At 42.3% G+C, this 16,218-nt stretch overlaps 1 protein-coding gene across 1 annotated transcript; it reads right to left on the bottom strand.

Annotated features, from left to right (window-relative positions):
• Positions 1-8,002: 8,002 nt before the first annotated feature.
• Positions 8,003-12,148, bottom strand: lratd2a (LRAT domain containing 2a). Its single transcript, XM_070985375.1, has one exon. It carries the CDS (start codon positions 11,674-11,676, stop codon positions 10,852-10,854), a length of 825 nt encoding a protein of 274 aa, XP_070841476.1. The 5' UTR covers positions 11,677-12,148; the 3' UTR covers positions 8,003-10,851.
• Between the last annotated feature and the right edge of the window lie 4,070 nt (positions 12,149-16,218).

The following is a 16,218-nucleotide window of genomic DNA, read 5'->3' as shown; positions in this document are numbered from 1 at the left end:
TGAGGAACACTGCAGAGTCGAGTGACAAATCTCTACAGCTTTGTCTTACCACACGCTTTCATATTATAGCGGCTTTAAAGTAAGGCATTTGAATAAATGAAATTTCAGACACAGACACACTGAGTTGGAGCCACGATGGAGGTCAGAGTTCACCTATTCATGCTGGAGAGGTAACCCAGCCAGCTGTTATCCCTATTTGCCTCACTCCTGGCATCTGGAAGCAACACATTTATGCAAATGAGCAGCAATTAGTAGGTGGATACCCATTTGGCCTAATGTGATCCCCAGACATGACCTGATCAAGGAAGACAGAGTCAAAGGGTTTAGTAAGGAGAGGGTAATATTTCATGAATACTGATATGTCATATAATACGCTGGCTGACCTCCCTGCAGTGAAACTCTGCAGAATTATGTACCATACCAGAGGAGTCAATTCTCTCTTTTGGCAAAGCGGTTGGTCACAGCATCTGGACCGCCTGTGGAATCATTAGCAGAAGAGGCTCAGCATACTGACACTCTATCTGAACAAATGGCCTCTCTGAAGAGACAGGTAAGGCAAAGCCCTCAACTCTGTGGAGAGAGACGAGACCACTAACTCCAGAAGCTGATTAAGTCAGCGGGGGCACCTGAGTCCTGGGTGATTACCAGGTCTAGAATTCAAATTCTACTCTTTCTGTACACTGTAAGTCTTCGGTTTCGGGGTCACCTCAGCTTCCCTGAATCCTGACCTCGACTGCTGAAGTGAGAAATGAAAAGCAACCCGAGATCAGCTTCTGAGTGTGATCGATTGCCATCCTGCGACAATGAAGATGACAGTGACACGCATTTGGAGCAACACCTTGGTCCCCAGATCTCCAGACAGATGGTATGAGCCAGTTCAAGCGTGCCCTCAGCTGTTTGCAGCAGCCGGGCAGAGAGGGGCTGTCGCTTGACAATCTACACTCCATCCGCCATCAAAATTATATGACCAATATGCTCCGTTTCGGCAGATGCTCAGGAGAATATGCCATTATGGCCTATTTGCATCATGTGCTCTTCCAATCTAGTAAAACAGAATGTCTGAAAAGCAGGGTAATAACCTTGGAAAACACAAGAAGACCACTTTTGTAAAAGGAACAATCTCTCCGTTATGCTATTAGAAGTGTGTACTTTTGCTTATATCAGTGGTTTCATCTGTCTAGCCGGACATCCATCATCACCTCTGCGAATACCCAAAAGCCAGCTGATGTAACTAGAAGCACGGGGTTCACTCGGCTGAACTCTGAAAATTACCTTTTGTTTGAAAATAACTGCGAGTGAGCAGATGACAGCCGATACAAAGTCTCACATGCATTCATAACTAATACGAAAATTGGTAATGTGGCAGAGTATAATTTTCTGTGCTTTCAAAAGCATCGAACTTTGAACACGTAATTACTCAGGCAGCCTCATGAAACTTGCTGTTAATTTATTTGCTAAGGGGAAATTGTAGCAGCGCCAGGAGGAGAGGCAGAATGCAAATCGATTTTGGAGTACCTCCTTCCTTCTCATTACCCTTTCTTGTAAGCTTTTCTTTCCTTTAAACGGCCTCTGAAGACTCTCAAAAAGGCTGATTATTTTAGACAGTGGAACAACTGTGGCCAGAAGGGATTCAAACCAACACAGTTTGTGCAGAGGCTGTCACATAATGAGGATATTAATGCGGGGATGGAGCCAGAGCAGCATAGTTCAGCTGTAATATGTTCCCAAGATCTGGCAGACACACTAACATATTGCATATTTATATATGATTCACACATAGATATCTGTTCTGATCTCAGAGATTTTTATGTGTAAGCAGGACACACACAGCACACTCGATGTCCCTTCACTTCACACAGTCTGGAATTTATGCAAAGCATTGGTTAATGACTCAGAGATTTGATTCATCGTAGGTGTTATTCAGCACCAGCGGCATGTAAATGTTTCAGTTTAGACTTGAAGCTTATACTGCATGAGCTCATCTCAGTAAACAAATTACCAGCTCATCTTTGTCTGGCACGATTTCACACGTGGCAGAACTGAGGAGACATTTTGACTGAATGGAGGACTCAAACAAGCATAATTAAATATAAGGTGAATAAAAGAGTGCTCAACAACTTGAAACAACTGCAAAGTATAATTAATGGGAAATTATTGTCAAATCAGAAAATATGACCATCCAGATGTTCAGAGAGGAGCTGCTCCTCGAATTAAAGAAGGGAAACGTCTGGTGTGTTTGTAAAATAAAGAAACTTAATGAAACTTTTTGTTGAGGCTGATCTCAGCGTGTACATACAGCCGTGTAAACAGATGAGGGAGCAATAAGAAGAAGTTGCTGGGCGGCCACATCCTTTGGCTCACACACTCTGCTCTTATGTCCTCATATTAAGCAGCTTTATGGCGCATTAACACTGAAGACAAAAGCCTCTACTGTTGGGTTACAGTATGTAAATTTGCTTTTGATGCCCCAGCCTCATGTCATATAGCAAAGTGACTTCCAAGTCAAGTGCTCCATAACATGACTGACTGTAACTGCTGCTGAAATAACATGTGATACTGACACACGGAGAGCTCATGTTTGCCAAAGGTGTGCAGCGTTCACAAACCAGTTTGCTAAGAGCTTTGTATAAACATGACTGTAATAGCCTGCGTTTACTTAGCTTACGCAAATGACCTTGAAGCCAATTGGGATAAATTAAAACAACTTAATCAATGTGGCTTGGGTGCCCCCCAGCAAACACAAAACCCTATCATCTCAAAATGACCAGTTCCAAGAGCCACAGCCAGCCAGTGCTGCCATGGGAAAGAGCAGAACAACAGCGGAGGTAAACAAAGCCCGGGCAAACAATGAAGCCAGCTGCCTCTTCGGCATTTCAGGCCACTCAGCTGTGCCACTCGACTCTGGACCTCAAATGAAAGTCTGCAGCTCGAGGCAACATTTTGGGCAAAGTACTCAGGCAGCCTTCCCAGTAATGGGAAATGGAAAAGTTTAGAGGAAGACAAATCGAATACAAGAAAGTGCTGTCAGTGCATCAGAGGCTACAGGCAGCTCATTGTGAATTGGTGAAAATGTACTGAGCTTTAATGAATCCTAAAATCGATGGCTGGAGACACTATAGCTCAAATTCAATGCATGGAGAGAAAAAAAATCATTTTTATGGACAGTCATAGAAAAATGATAACATTCTCTTATATTGCAAAATAGTCTTAAAATTTGGTTTTAAATTAAGACAGTGTAACTTTTGAGGGAAGAATTAACTCAGTCTTCTCCTAAAAGCTGAATTCATAAGCAATAAAATGCAGCATTGTTCAGTTCAGCACACTTTAACTGATTCAGCCTTACTTGGTCTCGTATGACCACAAGCTTGCGATGACTAACAATAATGTTACTTTAGAGAAATATCGCAGTTTGAGCCAGATCACTGATCATTTGTGCAACTATGTTTTATCTTTTGTCCTTTAAGCCTTGTGGCCATAGTGGCTGCTCTTCAGCAGAGGTCTTCCTCTTCAAATGCACCTTGGATCCGTTTCAGAATGACCACCTCTCAAATTCCTCATAATTCACCATGTCAGTGATTAATGTTTTAGTTTTGCTTCATTGCATTTCAATGTTGTTGTTTAGTTTTTTACTGTTTAGTCATCCCTCATTTTTAAAGTGTTTTGTATCATCCAATCAGGACAAGTATGACATCACGCCAGAATAATTGTTCTCGAGGCGCTGGTGAACTTTCCTGGCATGGCTCACAAAGAGAGGCTGTGTTGCTATCATGGGCGGCTATTACTCACTCCCAGCATGGCAGGTGTAATCACACAACATCCCCTCTGTCCAGGCAGGTCATGCCACGAGGAGAGCGGGACACGAATCCTAAAACATTTGCAAGTGTTTGAGTGTGCGCATGCAGTCGAAACTTTTTTAATGAGCTTATTCACACTTGATTACTTATGAGGAAGAAACAGGCCTTCGTGTTGTGCCCTAAATTGGGTATTTTGTTGTGTTTTTTTGTTTATTTTCTTACAGAAGTCTGAGTTTGTTTATGCGTGTGCACTTTTTCATTGAATTAATTGGGATGTAGTGATAAGGTTGCAACATATCTTTGAATTCATGGCAACAAAATAGAATTAAAGTACAGTTAAGCTAATAGCAGTAGCATTTATCATTTTATATATATATATATATATATATATATAGAGAGAGAGAGAGAGAGAGAGAGAGAGAGAGAGAGAGAGAGAGATATATATAGAGATATATAGATATATCCATCCATTGTCTATGCCCGACTATCCCTTTCAGGGTTGTGGGGGGGCTGGAGCCTATCCCAGCTGTCATTGGGCAAGAGGCAGGGTACACCCTGGACCGGTCGCCAGCCGATCGCGGGGCAACATATACAGACGAACAACCATTCACGCTCACACTCACACCTAAGGACAATTTTAGAGTCACCAATTAACCTAATGAGCATGTTTTTGGTCTGTGGGAGGAAGCTGGAGTACCCAGAGAGAACCCACGCATGCACGGGAAGAACATGCAAACTTCACACAGAAGGGCGGCCTTCTTGCTGTGAGGCACACGCACTACCTGCTGCGCCACTGTGCTGCATACATATATATATATATATATATAGAGAGAGAGAGAGAGAGAGAGAGAGAGAGAGAGAGAGATTCTTGATCATTAGAGGAATAGTTCAGATAGTTATGAAATAAACTTTAGATTACTATTATCTATTACTATTAGTTGATTAGAATATCAGTATAACTCTCATATCTACATAGTAAGCATGAAGCCAGAGCCAGAAACCAGGTAGCTTAGCTTAACATTAACATAAGACTGAAAACAGAGGGAAAAAGCTCGCCTGGGTTTTCCAAGGGGACTAAAAATCCACTTACCAGAACCTTTAAAGTTCACTTTGCATAAAACAAAATACATAAAAGCATGCCATGTACACAGGGTAATGTGCTTCGAACATAAGAAAGTAGGTTACCCGAAATGCTGAACTTCTTCTTTATGTGTCTATATAACACCTGAAAACAATGCTCTTGATACAGTTTAGAGTCAGGCTTGTATATGGCTTCGTCTTACAGATGGAAAAGGAGCAGATTTTCTTTCCACACCACAGTGGACATGAACTGAACCAACAGAGAAAACCCTGAACTCAAAAGCTGACCATAAATACACTCTATGCTGTATTAAAAGCCTTTTTCTGGGCTTTTTGTCAGGAAACATCTGAAGTATCATACGACATGAGTGAACACTGAGTGTTTTGTTAGTGTTTGGATGACAGATTAGAAAATTTGAGTTTTTCCCTTTTTCCCCAGATTCACCCATGAGGTGAGAATTAGGAAGAGGCCACCTGAAGAGGAGCCTCTGAAGCAGGTTTTTAAGCCCTTTTACCAGGCTGTTAATGTGTTAACGTGCATCCACTTATCTGCATGTATAATAGACGAGTGAAGATGGTACAGATCTGAGGCAAACTGCTTCTGACTGCGTTTACAAAATGATGAAAACAAATCTCGCTGAACTGTTGCCTTCCAGTCCTCATGCACTGTATTTCAGCACAGCGGTACATGAATTCTCGCTCTCTTACTTTGCAACTAATCTCATTATTTCATCAACATCCTACGGAAACAAAACCTACAGCCGCAGCAGCAGGCTGCGGTACCTGTAGGCGAGTGCTGACAGTTGATTATAATTGGGTTGCCTCTGCTATGGCTGAGCCTTCACATCCCATCAAGAAGAGTGGCCTTGGAGACACTTAATGCTGGATCACTGCTGCTTCTCTGTAAGAGCTGGAAGAGTACAGCACACCCTCCTAATATGCTAAAGAGCAATGCTCTGTATAAAAATACAAGTTAGTGATATGAACATAGTGGTTGTGCAGGTCAAACGAGCAGAATATTCCAGCATGCAGCAGGAGGCAGGGAAGCAACCAGGATGTGACTATCCCCAGGTCAAACTGCAAATGTCACTCACATATTCATACCTGTGAGCAGTATAGTCCCTTACCTACCTGACTGAGATGTTTGAGGAAGTTTAGACACACCTTTCCATATCAAGTGTCATAAAGAGCTTGCCAAGTCACTAAAAACAAAGAAACACACAGACATCCATGAAAGGCCTGCCCGTACAAGGAGGCGTACAGATGGCATTTAAAACACTGACACTGCTACCTGACCTTATCTCATAAAAGGCTGCACAAGAGCAGAGCAAGGTTTTGAGTTTGAGTGTTTACATTACAGTATCAGAAAGTCAGTCAGATGACTTCAGAGTCCTGCTTGTTAGCAGTTGTTTATTCAGAGACCCAGCAGTTATATTTCAGCCGTGTTTCTGGTCCAATATTCACTGTCTGTTGACTCGGTTTACTTACTTACTTAATAGACTGCTCTTGGCACTGAGACTATTTCTACTTGTTTTGTCATAAATCACTTTGTTTAAGCTATTTTATTTTACATTCATTTTTTATGTCTTTATGTCCAGTCTGTTATACTGTATTGCCCCAGAGTATTGCCCCTGCCGATAAGACCCACAGTGAGATTACATCTATGAGAAGACGTTCTGAGGCAGCTGTGAAATGCCTGCTTCAGTGTAACCAGGACCTGTGGTGAATCAGTATCTGCAGAGAAGAAAAACATTATGTTTTTGTCTCTAAAAGAACTCTTTGGTGTCAGAGACACCAGACAAAGAGTTCATTTAGAGGTTCATCCTGATAAACTCCTTCAGGTGATGATTTCTTTCTTGTAAAGCACTTTGAGCTGCAACTCCTGTGTGAAAGGTGCTACACACAAAAGTTTAATATCATATTATTATTATATCTCAAATTAAGCTTCATGCCTATTATCTTCGAGTGCAGCAACCACCCGTATTCTTGTTTCTAGAAAAATTTGTAGACTGAAACTCTCGGTGAACCTGAAGATCTCTCCCCTCATTTTAAGAGAATTCGTTTTTGGATTTAATTATAGCCAGAAAAGCCTTGATAAGGTGACTGATGACTATTTTAAATGCTGATGTGAAAGTAAAAAACAAAATTCTGCTCTTTTTCTTGTCATACTTTCACCTCCTCAGGCCTTTAAACTTCTGGAGAAAATAAACTGCTCACAGCTCATGTCCACACTGAGGACAGAACCTGTGATGAGGGATGCAAATAGATATTGCTTGATTTTAAGGGGTCACGAGGAAAAATTGGGCAACACAGCATTATTGTATCTGGAAGCTTGAAACCAAGCTGAAGAAACTAACAAAATCCACACAGAGAGAACCAGGCACTAACCTGGCCTCCTCAAGTTCATCCTTCGCATAGTTCAAATTAAACCAAACACCTCGAGAACCAGGTTAGCTCAACGATCTGCACTGCACCTCACATACGGGATGCTCCTACACTGACACACCAGAGGATATAAGAGCTTTGCAGCTACAGCAGTAACATCTGCACAGCTGCCCTCCTGTCTTGTTAAATTACTCATGGTTCAGTATAAAATTGTCTAACAGACTTAGGAAAGGCTGAACTTGACAAGACCCTAAGGAGGATTCACCACGTCTTGATTTGATTACAGTGCTGCAAGTAACATTAAAGTAGCTGCTGGGAAAATGCAGGACGTGGAGGCTAAAGGAGCCTGGGTATCATACCGGCTGTACTCTGCCATATATAGCAGTGAAGTCCGACTGCTCCCTGTGGTCATTATGAAAGATTGTTCATAGATTTGACAGAGTGGTCGTAGGCGGTTTCAAGTTAAATAATCAGATTTCTTTGAAACTATAGGTCAGACAGCTAAAGGTTTCAAGCTGCAGCTTTACCATGTCTGCATTTATGCTATGTGGAACAATTCAGTGCAACTGTGCTGTCATTCTGAATTGAAAACTAATCATCGTTTGAACAGCGGAGGATGTGAGTCCTCCTCATCACCTTTGCCTACACTTACTGATAGTCGACTTTCTCCTTCATGATGCTGATTCTCACGTCGCATTTGACTCCGATTGCACCTTATATGATCACGTGACAAATAAAGTTGATTGACACAATAAAGTTTTATTTTTTTTGTCAGTAAAGTGGAAATATCTGCACGAAATCAAATCAGTCTTGAGTGACATTTCAGTTCTCTCAAAAAAACTAAATTAGAATAAATTAAGATGGAAAAAAAAACATAACAGAAGCAACAGTTTCTGATGAAAAGGTTTTGAGAGAATTACTGGTGGAGAGGTACAGCTAGTGGCTACTACAAGTACAACTGCATAAGCTTATCACTGCCATCATCAGGGCACAATGAGCATTCTTTCCATTGATTCAGTGTTGTTTCATCACACTGAGGCTGTAAAAGCCCTCTGTGCTCCCTCCTGTTCTTCAGGGCTACAGTGAAAACGATATACTGTCTGGAAACCTGCAAAAATGATGCAGTGGAATTTATAAGCAACAACAAATTTAGTTTATTGCCGTTGTGGTCAACTGGCCACCTGCTACTTGTTTGAAGTCCTAGTTTAGCACTCGAGGTTGCAGATGGTCTAAAAATGCTGCAAAATGCAGTATTTCTGTCATTCTGTATAACGTTTTCATCCAAACTCTCCTCCCGTTAAATCAGCAGGCTATTTTTTCCCTTTATTACTTGTCACTTTTAATTGATTGCAGTCATTTTGTCCATGTCTGGATCCTGTCAGCAGGGCTGCAACTAGGAATTCTGAGTCCCTGGAAGAATATTGCTTTATTTTTTGGCCCCTTTATGACCTTAAAGGAGCTATCTCTAAGAATTTTAGTTTTAAAAACTCAAAAATCAACTAAATTTCTCCACAGAATGTGAAGAGACAACAGTTTTAACATCATTTAAAAGACGTCTATTTATTGTGTTGCAGCGATATCTAGTGAACTTAGCATGCTAACCAGCTAGCCCCGGCCCATCCTGTCTCATAATACCACTTTGTACCTCAAGATGCAATAGCACGGCACTGTAGCATGTGCCGTCAGTCCCTCATGACAGGATGAAGTAGCGCTGCCCCAAGGTATTGCCCCCAATTAGTCTATGAACAGTAAATGCAATGATGGCTGAAGCTCTTGGCAAGCGACCATCACCATCAACCACTCCCAGCAAGACACCATGTTTGGCAGCAAAAAAGTGATAGAAATAGAAACAGGAGTTAACGCTGGCCCTGTTTTCCACCGCTGAAGACAGCTCCTGGCGAGTAAAAGGATGAAGTTTGATGCTGAACTCTCAACATTTCTTCTAGATTTAGAGATTAAAAAGGTAGCTAAAAACATTACTGACACTGTAAATATGTTTGCTAAGCAACCAAAGATGTATGGGAGGAGCTGTGCAGTTCCTTGTTTCTTACAATGTGCATTGCAGGTGAAGTATGAGAGATGGTCATAAAAGCATGCAATTTGTATGTGCCTCTCCAGCTGTTGGCCCCTGGAATCATCACAATCTTTCACCCCACAACAGTGACAGTACTGTGAAATTAGATTTCCATCACAGTCTCCCAGAAATCAAGGTGATATCTGCAAATATCTTTGTCAGTCCATCATAAAAGTACATCCATTTAACAATGATATAAAACAAAGAAAAGCAGCAAATCCTAAAGAAAGTTGGAACCAGTGAATGTTTTTCACAATTCTTTCTTGAAAAAAGGTTAAAATGATTGGCGATTATCAAAATAGTTGTCAATGATGCTTCTGTCTATCAACTAATGGATTAGTCGACCTGTTGTTTAAGCTCTGCAGTAGGACTAGGTGCTCCATTTTTTCCGAGTTGACTGATGAGGAAGCAGGAGTTCAGGAGTGATGATACTTCAGTTAAAAGTGAGCCAATACACCAGGATTAAACCCCAAGCCAGCTTGCTATAAACCCTTAAACCTCGCTTTGCGCAACAGAGCGCCGGATGGATCTTCAGGCTCACCACAGTCTAAAAATTATAGGTTTGGCGAAAGCAATGTTTCTTTGGTAAAAGTCGAACGAAAAGAAAAGAAAATTCAACTCATCATCTTATTTCAGTAGAGCAAATAATTTAAATCTTATTTTCTCTGTTTTGACTCCAATAAAAAAATGTGTCTTCCACAGCAGGTCAAAACAATTAACCTTCAAAACCCATCAAACTATACTAATTTCTAAGAAACTCTTGAAGACGACAGGATGAGCATTTTAAAAACACATGTACACAGTATTAAATGACCAGACAAAACGGTGTGTTCAGCTAAATCTTATACTTGGACATGTCAGTTAAAACAATATGACAGAAGACATTTCAAAAAGAGACACGCATGGTTTACTTGACCTTTGGGTAGAGCTAAGACAAACTTTGATCAGTGTGCCACAGTCCAGCTAAACATCATTTTCTTCGGACGTGCTGGTGTGAGAATTAGCCTTAAAGGCAGAGAGAATCCGTCTTGTATTCGGCGAGCAGCCCTGATGCTCTGCTGTCTGGGTGAGCTGAGGGATGAAGTTAAACCACACAAGGATCGAGTAACAGGATACGCCATGAATAAAGAAACGTTCACTCTACTCGCTGAATTGTGACACTTTAAGACAGATGGGAAAAGCTTTTATAAAAACTATACATTCTGGGCAGAGGGGCTGTTTGGAGATACAAACAAGCTTATCAGCTTGATTCAGTCGACTCCACGTCTCTCAGATAACTGAATTCATAATTGCTAAGGCCATTGAGCATCAGATGATGTTGAGGATTGTGGCTTTAAGGCAGTAACATTGTTATAGACTCATGAAAACATGGAGCATAATCAAAACAGAAAGGATGACACATTAGCTCCAATTTGAACTAAATCGAAGGAGTGGGGGCTTGCTGTAGGTAAGAGCAGGGTGTAACAGTTTGTTTGGTAAAGGCTACTCTACTTGCAAAGCAATTATTTTGAAGAGCCATCAGTCAGCGCCTGGCTCACTTTTTATCTCCTCCACGCTGCTGAAATGAGTAGCCAGCTCCTGCAACACGGCTGTCCTGCCCAGGTGGTCGTTCCTCCTCTTCTCCATGATCATGTCCTCCAGACTCTGAAACTCCAACACGTGCGCACGCCTGTCGGACGCGAATATTTTCAACCTGTAGGGCTGCTTGCCTATCCGTATCTCCCCACCCATTTTGAACTCCCTCTTGCCGAACATGCACCAGGCTGCAAAGCACTCGGAGTTTCTCCAGCTCAGCGCTCGGTCCTTTAAGCCCACTTGCTCCATCGCGTTCTGCACCACCATGTCCGGTCCCAGGGGTTTGAATTTGTAAAAGTCGTTCACGATCCGGCACCTCCTCCCTTGACTTGCATCCGTCAAAAAGCTGTTTTTCACCTCGGCTCTGTGCAGGTGCACCACCTGGAAGTCCCCCACGTACACAGCCCAGTGCGGGTACTGACCCGTGGCCACAAACTCCACCAAGTCGCCCGCTTTACATTTGTTGAGCAGGTTCTCCGGGGAGTAAACCTCCAGGTTGGCGGACTTGACGCTCTTCTCGTAAATGCATTCGTCTCTGTTGTAGACGGCGCACTCCACCTCGTCGCTCTGGTCGTAGTGTTTCTCTTCCTGATTCGGGTCCCTGTCTGTGCCATCGACCGCACAGCCGTCCTCCAGCTCGTCGTCGTCATTCGAAAATATGTAAGAGACCCCGATCCGTGGACCGTCCTCCGTGTCCACGCCGTTCGGGTCCACTGTCGGAACTTCCGCGTAACTTAAATGTGACAGCTTGTCCATCTGGTTCCCCATGCCGCTGCTCACCTGGTAGCAGCCTGTGTAATGCGATCTGATGCCGAGAGCCGTTACCGGCCGCCAAACATCACCACCATCCGCCACAAAGCCTCGCAGGTTAAAACATCCTCCTCCCTGCCGGCGGACAGGGGGTTTTATCCAAATTACGCATAAGAATATCTCCGTGGTGTGACTGCTGGGGCAGCCTGTTTGTGGCCCATCAACAAGTGGAGTTACAAACTGCTTTCAGAATTATCCCTCAGGTGGAGCCTCGTAGACTCACCTGCTGTTTCCCTGCGTAAAGTTCCGTCCGCCGGCTGCCACACAGGAAACAACGAGAGTTCAAATCCAGACCCTCGACGCACAAGAGCGCTCGAACGTTTGACTACACCGCAGTTTAACTCCTCATACAGCGCGCGCTGTGCTGTGCAGCTCAGATCCGGCCCGCGATGAACTGAAGGTATATCTGTAGCTCGGCATCGCCACAGCTTCCCTCCAGCTACGCAGAGAGAGAGAGAGAGAGAGAGAGAGAGAGAGAGAGAGAGAGAGAGAGAGAGAGAGAGAGAGAGATCTGCTCATGAAGCGGAAGTGCGCGTAATTTTCATCACCACACCTTTGATAACCGCCCCTCATCTCCAGACAACTTCAGCGCTGTTTGACACGAAGGTTGTGACTTTGTGATGCCTCTAATTAAAATAAAATACAACCTAAAAAAAATAAATAAATAATTCACTGTTTGTTTTATAATGTTTACAGTTGGCCTTTAGGGTTATATATAAATGATTCAATATTGTTTATGAGATATTGAATTTTATTCAATTATACTGATTATAATTGTTACTATGTTTTATTGCACTGTAATTTTAGTTAACTAACTATTTTTTGTTGGAATTTGTTTATTTATTCATTCATTCATTTATTTGTTGGTAAGTAAACTTCTTTTCATTTTTTAGTAAATATTCCTTTCAGTAAGTTATTTATTTTATTGTTTTTATATGTAGTCATTTTTATTGTATTTCATTTTATTGATAATTTTTGTTTATTATATAGTTTTTATAGTTTTTCATTTCATGATTTTATTTATTTATGTAATCATTTTTATTTTATTTTAGATTTATTTTGTTAGTGTTTTTTTTTTTATTATTATATTTTCATTCTAAGATCAAAAACTCGCTGTACAGCAAAAATGCAGAGTAGGCAAACATCCATCCTGGGTTTAGTGGCTGACTGTGGCCTTATTACCAATTACAAATCTATACAGTGAGGAGGACTGTGAGGGGTCCAACATCTGCGAATATTTTACTGTTTTGACCACCTGTCTGTCCTTGGATGAACTGAAGCTGTGCAGTCATTTGCTCCCTCTCAGTCTCCTGGTGGGACTATAATGTCTCCATTACATTTGTAGTGGCTTGTGGCCTGCCTAGACTCGCTCTCAGTTATAGGCTATTTTCTCACCCATATATCCCACAGGCAAGGGGAATGTGCTCAGTATGCCCCCAAAATGGCACATGCTGCAGCAGCCACTGTGTGAAAACACCTGTCCTGAAAATGATATGGCTGCGAGTGAGAGACTGAGAGCAATGCAAAGGGGTGTGAGTGTGTTTGACAGACTGTAAAGGGAAATGAATGTCCAACTCTGAAGAAAAGAGACAGAAACACAAACTTAAACAGAGCGGATGAACCAAGTTTGACCCCTGCACTGAGCCGGGTACCCACAGGAGGGACTGATTACAAACTGATTGCAAAGTCATCCCGTACAGCAGATACAACAGAGGACTTGTCTCAACAGGAAAAATACTCTCTTTCTTATCCTTTTATCTAGTTTAAAGGGGCAGAATGGCCTCATTGGCCACAGTGGACTCAGCAGATTAGCATGGAGGCCTTTGGACGGCACTCCATAAGACTATCAGGTTAATTAAGAGACAGCTTTCCTCGAGCTGCGCAGGATCACACCGTGTGATTTCCAACCCTGTGTAATCCAGATTGAATGTTTTCCCTTGTAAGAAGGGTTCAGCCTGGGTCACAGGGTTCAAATCACATGTCTTCATGCAGGTTTGCAGGTCAAGAGGAAACCAGTGCTAAATGATTTTAGCCACGCTGGCATCACGGCACTGTGGAAAGGTCTGTTTCTCAGTTGTTGGCATAAAATCTTGTAGGAACATCCATGGTTCACAGATGATGTATCCTACTGACTTTCCCTCTAGTATCAACATAAGGTTGACATTACACATAAACTGTGAAATCAACTGACCTGATAATGACGCAACACAATTCAAAAGGAACATTATCTTAGTTGTTGTTCTACCACTTTCACCTGAAATGAACAAAAGATGATAAAGCACCACAGTGCAGTGTGCAAGAGGCCGGTGTAATTTCGCCATCACCTTCACTGACCTTTCATGAGTTTTGGTTCAGGTTTATACATGTATTGTGCATGTGCACCACCTTTTTCTTCTTTCGTCTATTTCAGGCCATTTCAGCCCGAAGCCTTACAGCAGTCTCAGCTTGACAACTCACATGATGGAAGTCAAAAATAACAAATCTATAGAATGAATTCAGCAGATGTATTACACCTTTCCCGAGCACCAGTGCAGGGCTGAGGGTGTTAGGAGAGAAATGAACTGTTAGAGTGGTGACGTGCAGCCCATTTGACCGCATCTTGGAGCTTCTTATCCTCGGGTGGCATGACCCAGTTTACGCCCCTGGTGCCCCCCTGGTGAAACACTGTAATTTGTGGTGCTGGGAAATTACTGGAGCAGGGAGGCCTAGGAGACATAGTCAATTAGGTGGGGCTCCACCTGTCCGGTGGGGGCACTGCCAGCCACTGACTGACACTGTAAGCTTCCTCCCCAAAATGTGGGTTTTTCATAGCTTTTCAAAGGCTTCACTTCCATGTATCAGACATTGTTTTTCAGCTCAGCGTCCATTTAAATCTACAAGGATAGGTGAACAAGTGCGTACTTGAGGCAGATGGACACAGCATCCGGACCGCTGCGTCTTGCGCACCATCTGTTCCACCTGGCTAGGAAAACATCCACCGAGGACGGCTTAATATCGTGTAATGTGATTGGCCGCAGCTCAGAGCCAGGAGGGGCTGGAGTCAGTGATACGAAACTGCAAAGTATGATCAGGAAAAACAACACTGGCAGACATTTTCAGGGAGGAAAAAGTTATTACATATTTATTTATATTTTCATATACTTTTTACATATTTATTTGTAATTATAATACGTATCTGGAGCAGAGGGGAGATGGAGCAAGGATGGAGAAAGGGCATGTTGAAGGAATGTCACTTTCTTTTCTTTTTAACCCATTTAATTACAAGAGCATCATCATTATTAACTCACTCAATGATATTCAGTCCCATTAAACGAGCTACAACAAAGATTTCCTAAAATATAGGCTGACATATAAAAGTAGCATTTTTTTTTTAAACACTGTGGTGGATGTATACCTGGGGGAGGATGGGAGGTCTGGGATGACCGAGTACTGCAACTAGATAACAGACAGGCAGGATCGCGGTGGGAGGGGGGATTCTTATTGTGAAACGTAGGCGTGTATGAAAACACACCGAGAGTGAGGTGTACAATACACACGCATACACAACACGCACACAACAGTTTCTACACAGTCATCATGCTTCAACAGGACCTCAAGTTAAGTCTTTTTTTTGTCTATTTCAGCATCACATTATTAGAAACAATAACCACAAGTGGGTCAAAAACTGCGGAAGGCAGATTCCTTCAAAAAAAAGAGAGAGAGAGAGAGAGAGAGAGAGAGAGAGAGAGAGAGAGAGAGAGAGAGAGAAGAAACTCAGCAAAATGGGTTATCACTCTAAATGTAATAAAAAGTATTCTTGGAGCCACACTGAAAATTCATGACAGACTTCATACACTTTTTGGGCCATCGTATCTCTGAGACGCTGGGCAAAGCATTAGCATTCCCATCCCATGGGTCTGTGACAGCCTTCACAGCGAAAGTTGCTTCTCCTCTCTAGACTACAAACCCCATTTTTCAAAACATGGTGTAAACAGAATCCCATGGAGAGCGTGGTGTTCTGGCCAAGAGTGCACGGCACTGCATACAAACTGGAGTCGATCCAGGGAGAGATACTGCCAGGCAACAGTGGCAACAGGCCTGGGTCAAACACACAGACCTGACTGTTCCCGTTCTATGCAATTAGATACACTTGGTTAATCTTGTCGAATTCTTGAACAGAGGTCAGGGTTTGGCAGTCTGTGTCCCAGTGTTGTTGCTTTTATTGGTTACATACACGCATTCAATATGCACAGAAATCATTTGAAAACCGTCATTTGTAAAACCTAAAAAAGGCAAAAAGAACATAAGCAAAACCAAATCCACAGATTTGATCAATGACCTGGTGGTTTTTAATTGGCTAACAGCAATAAGGCAACAAAATAAAAGAAAGGACACTAAAACAGATTGAAGATTGAAAGAGTCATCGTACAGGAAAAGAAAATGGTCTTTGGTGTTCTCTTGTGCAGAGAAAGAATGATAACAAAGGATTTAAAAAAACAGCAGTGTCTCTGATGCCCAGTC

The sequence above is a fragment of the Chaetodon trifascialis genome, chromosome 17 (genome assembly GCF_039877785.1).
Source record: "Chaetodon trifascialis isolate fChaTrf1 chromosome 17, fChaTrf1.hap1, whole genome shotgun sequence".
In the NCBI taxonomy this organism is placed as follows: domain Eukaryota; kingdom Metazoa; phylum Chordata; class Actinopteri; order Chaetodontiformes; family Chaetodontidae; genus Chaetodon; species Chaetodon trifascialis.
This window is presented reverse-complemented; position numbering and strand designations above follow the sequence as displayed.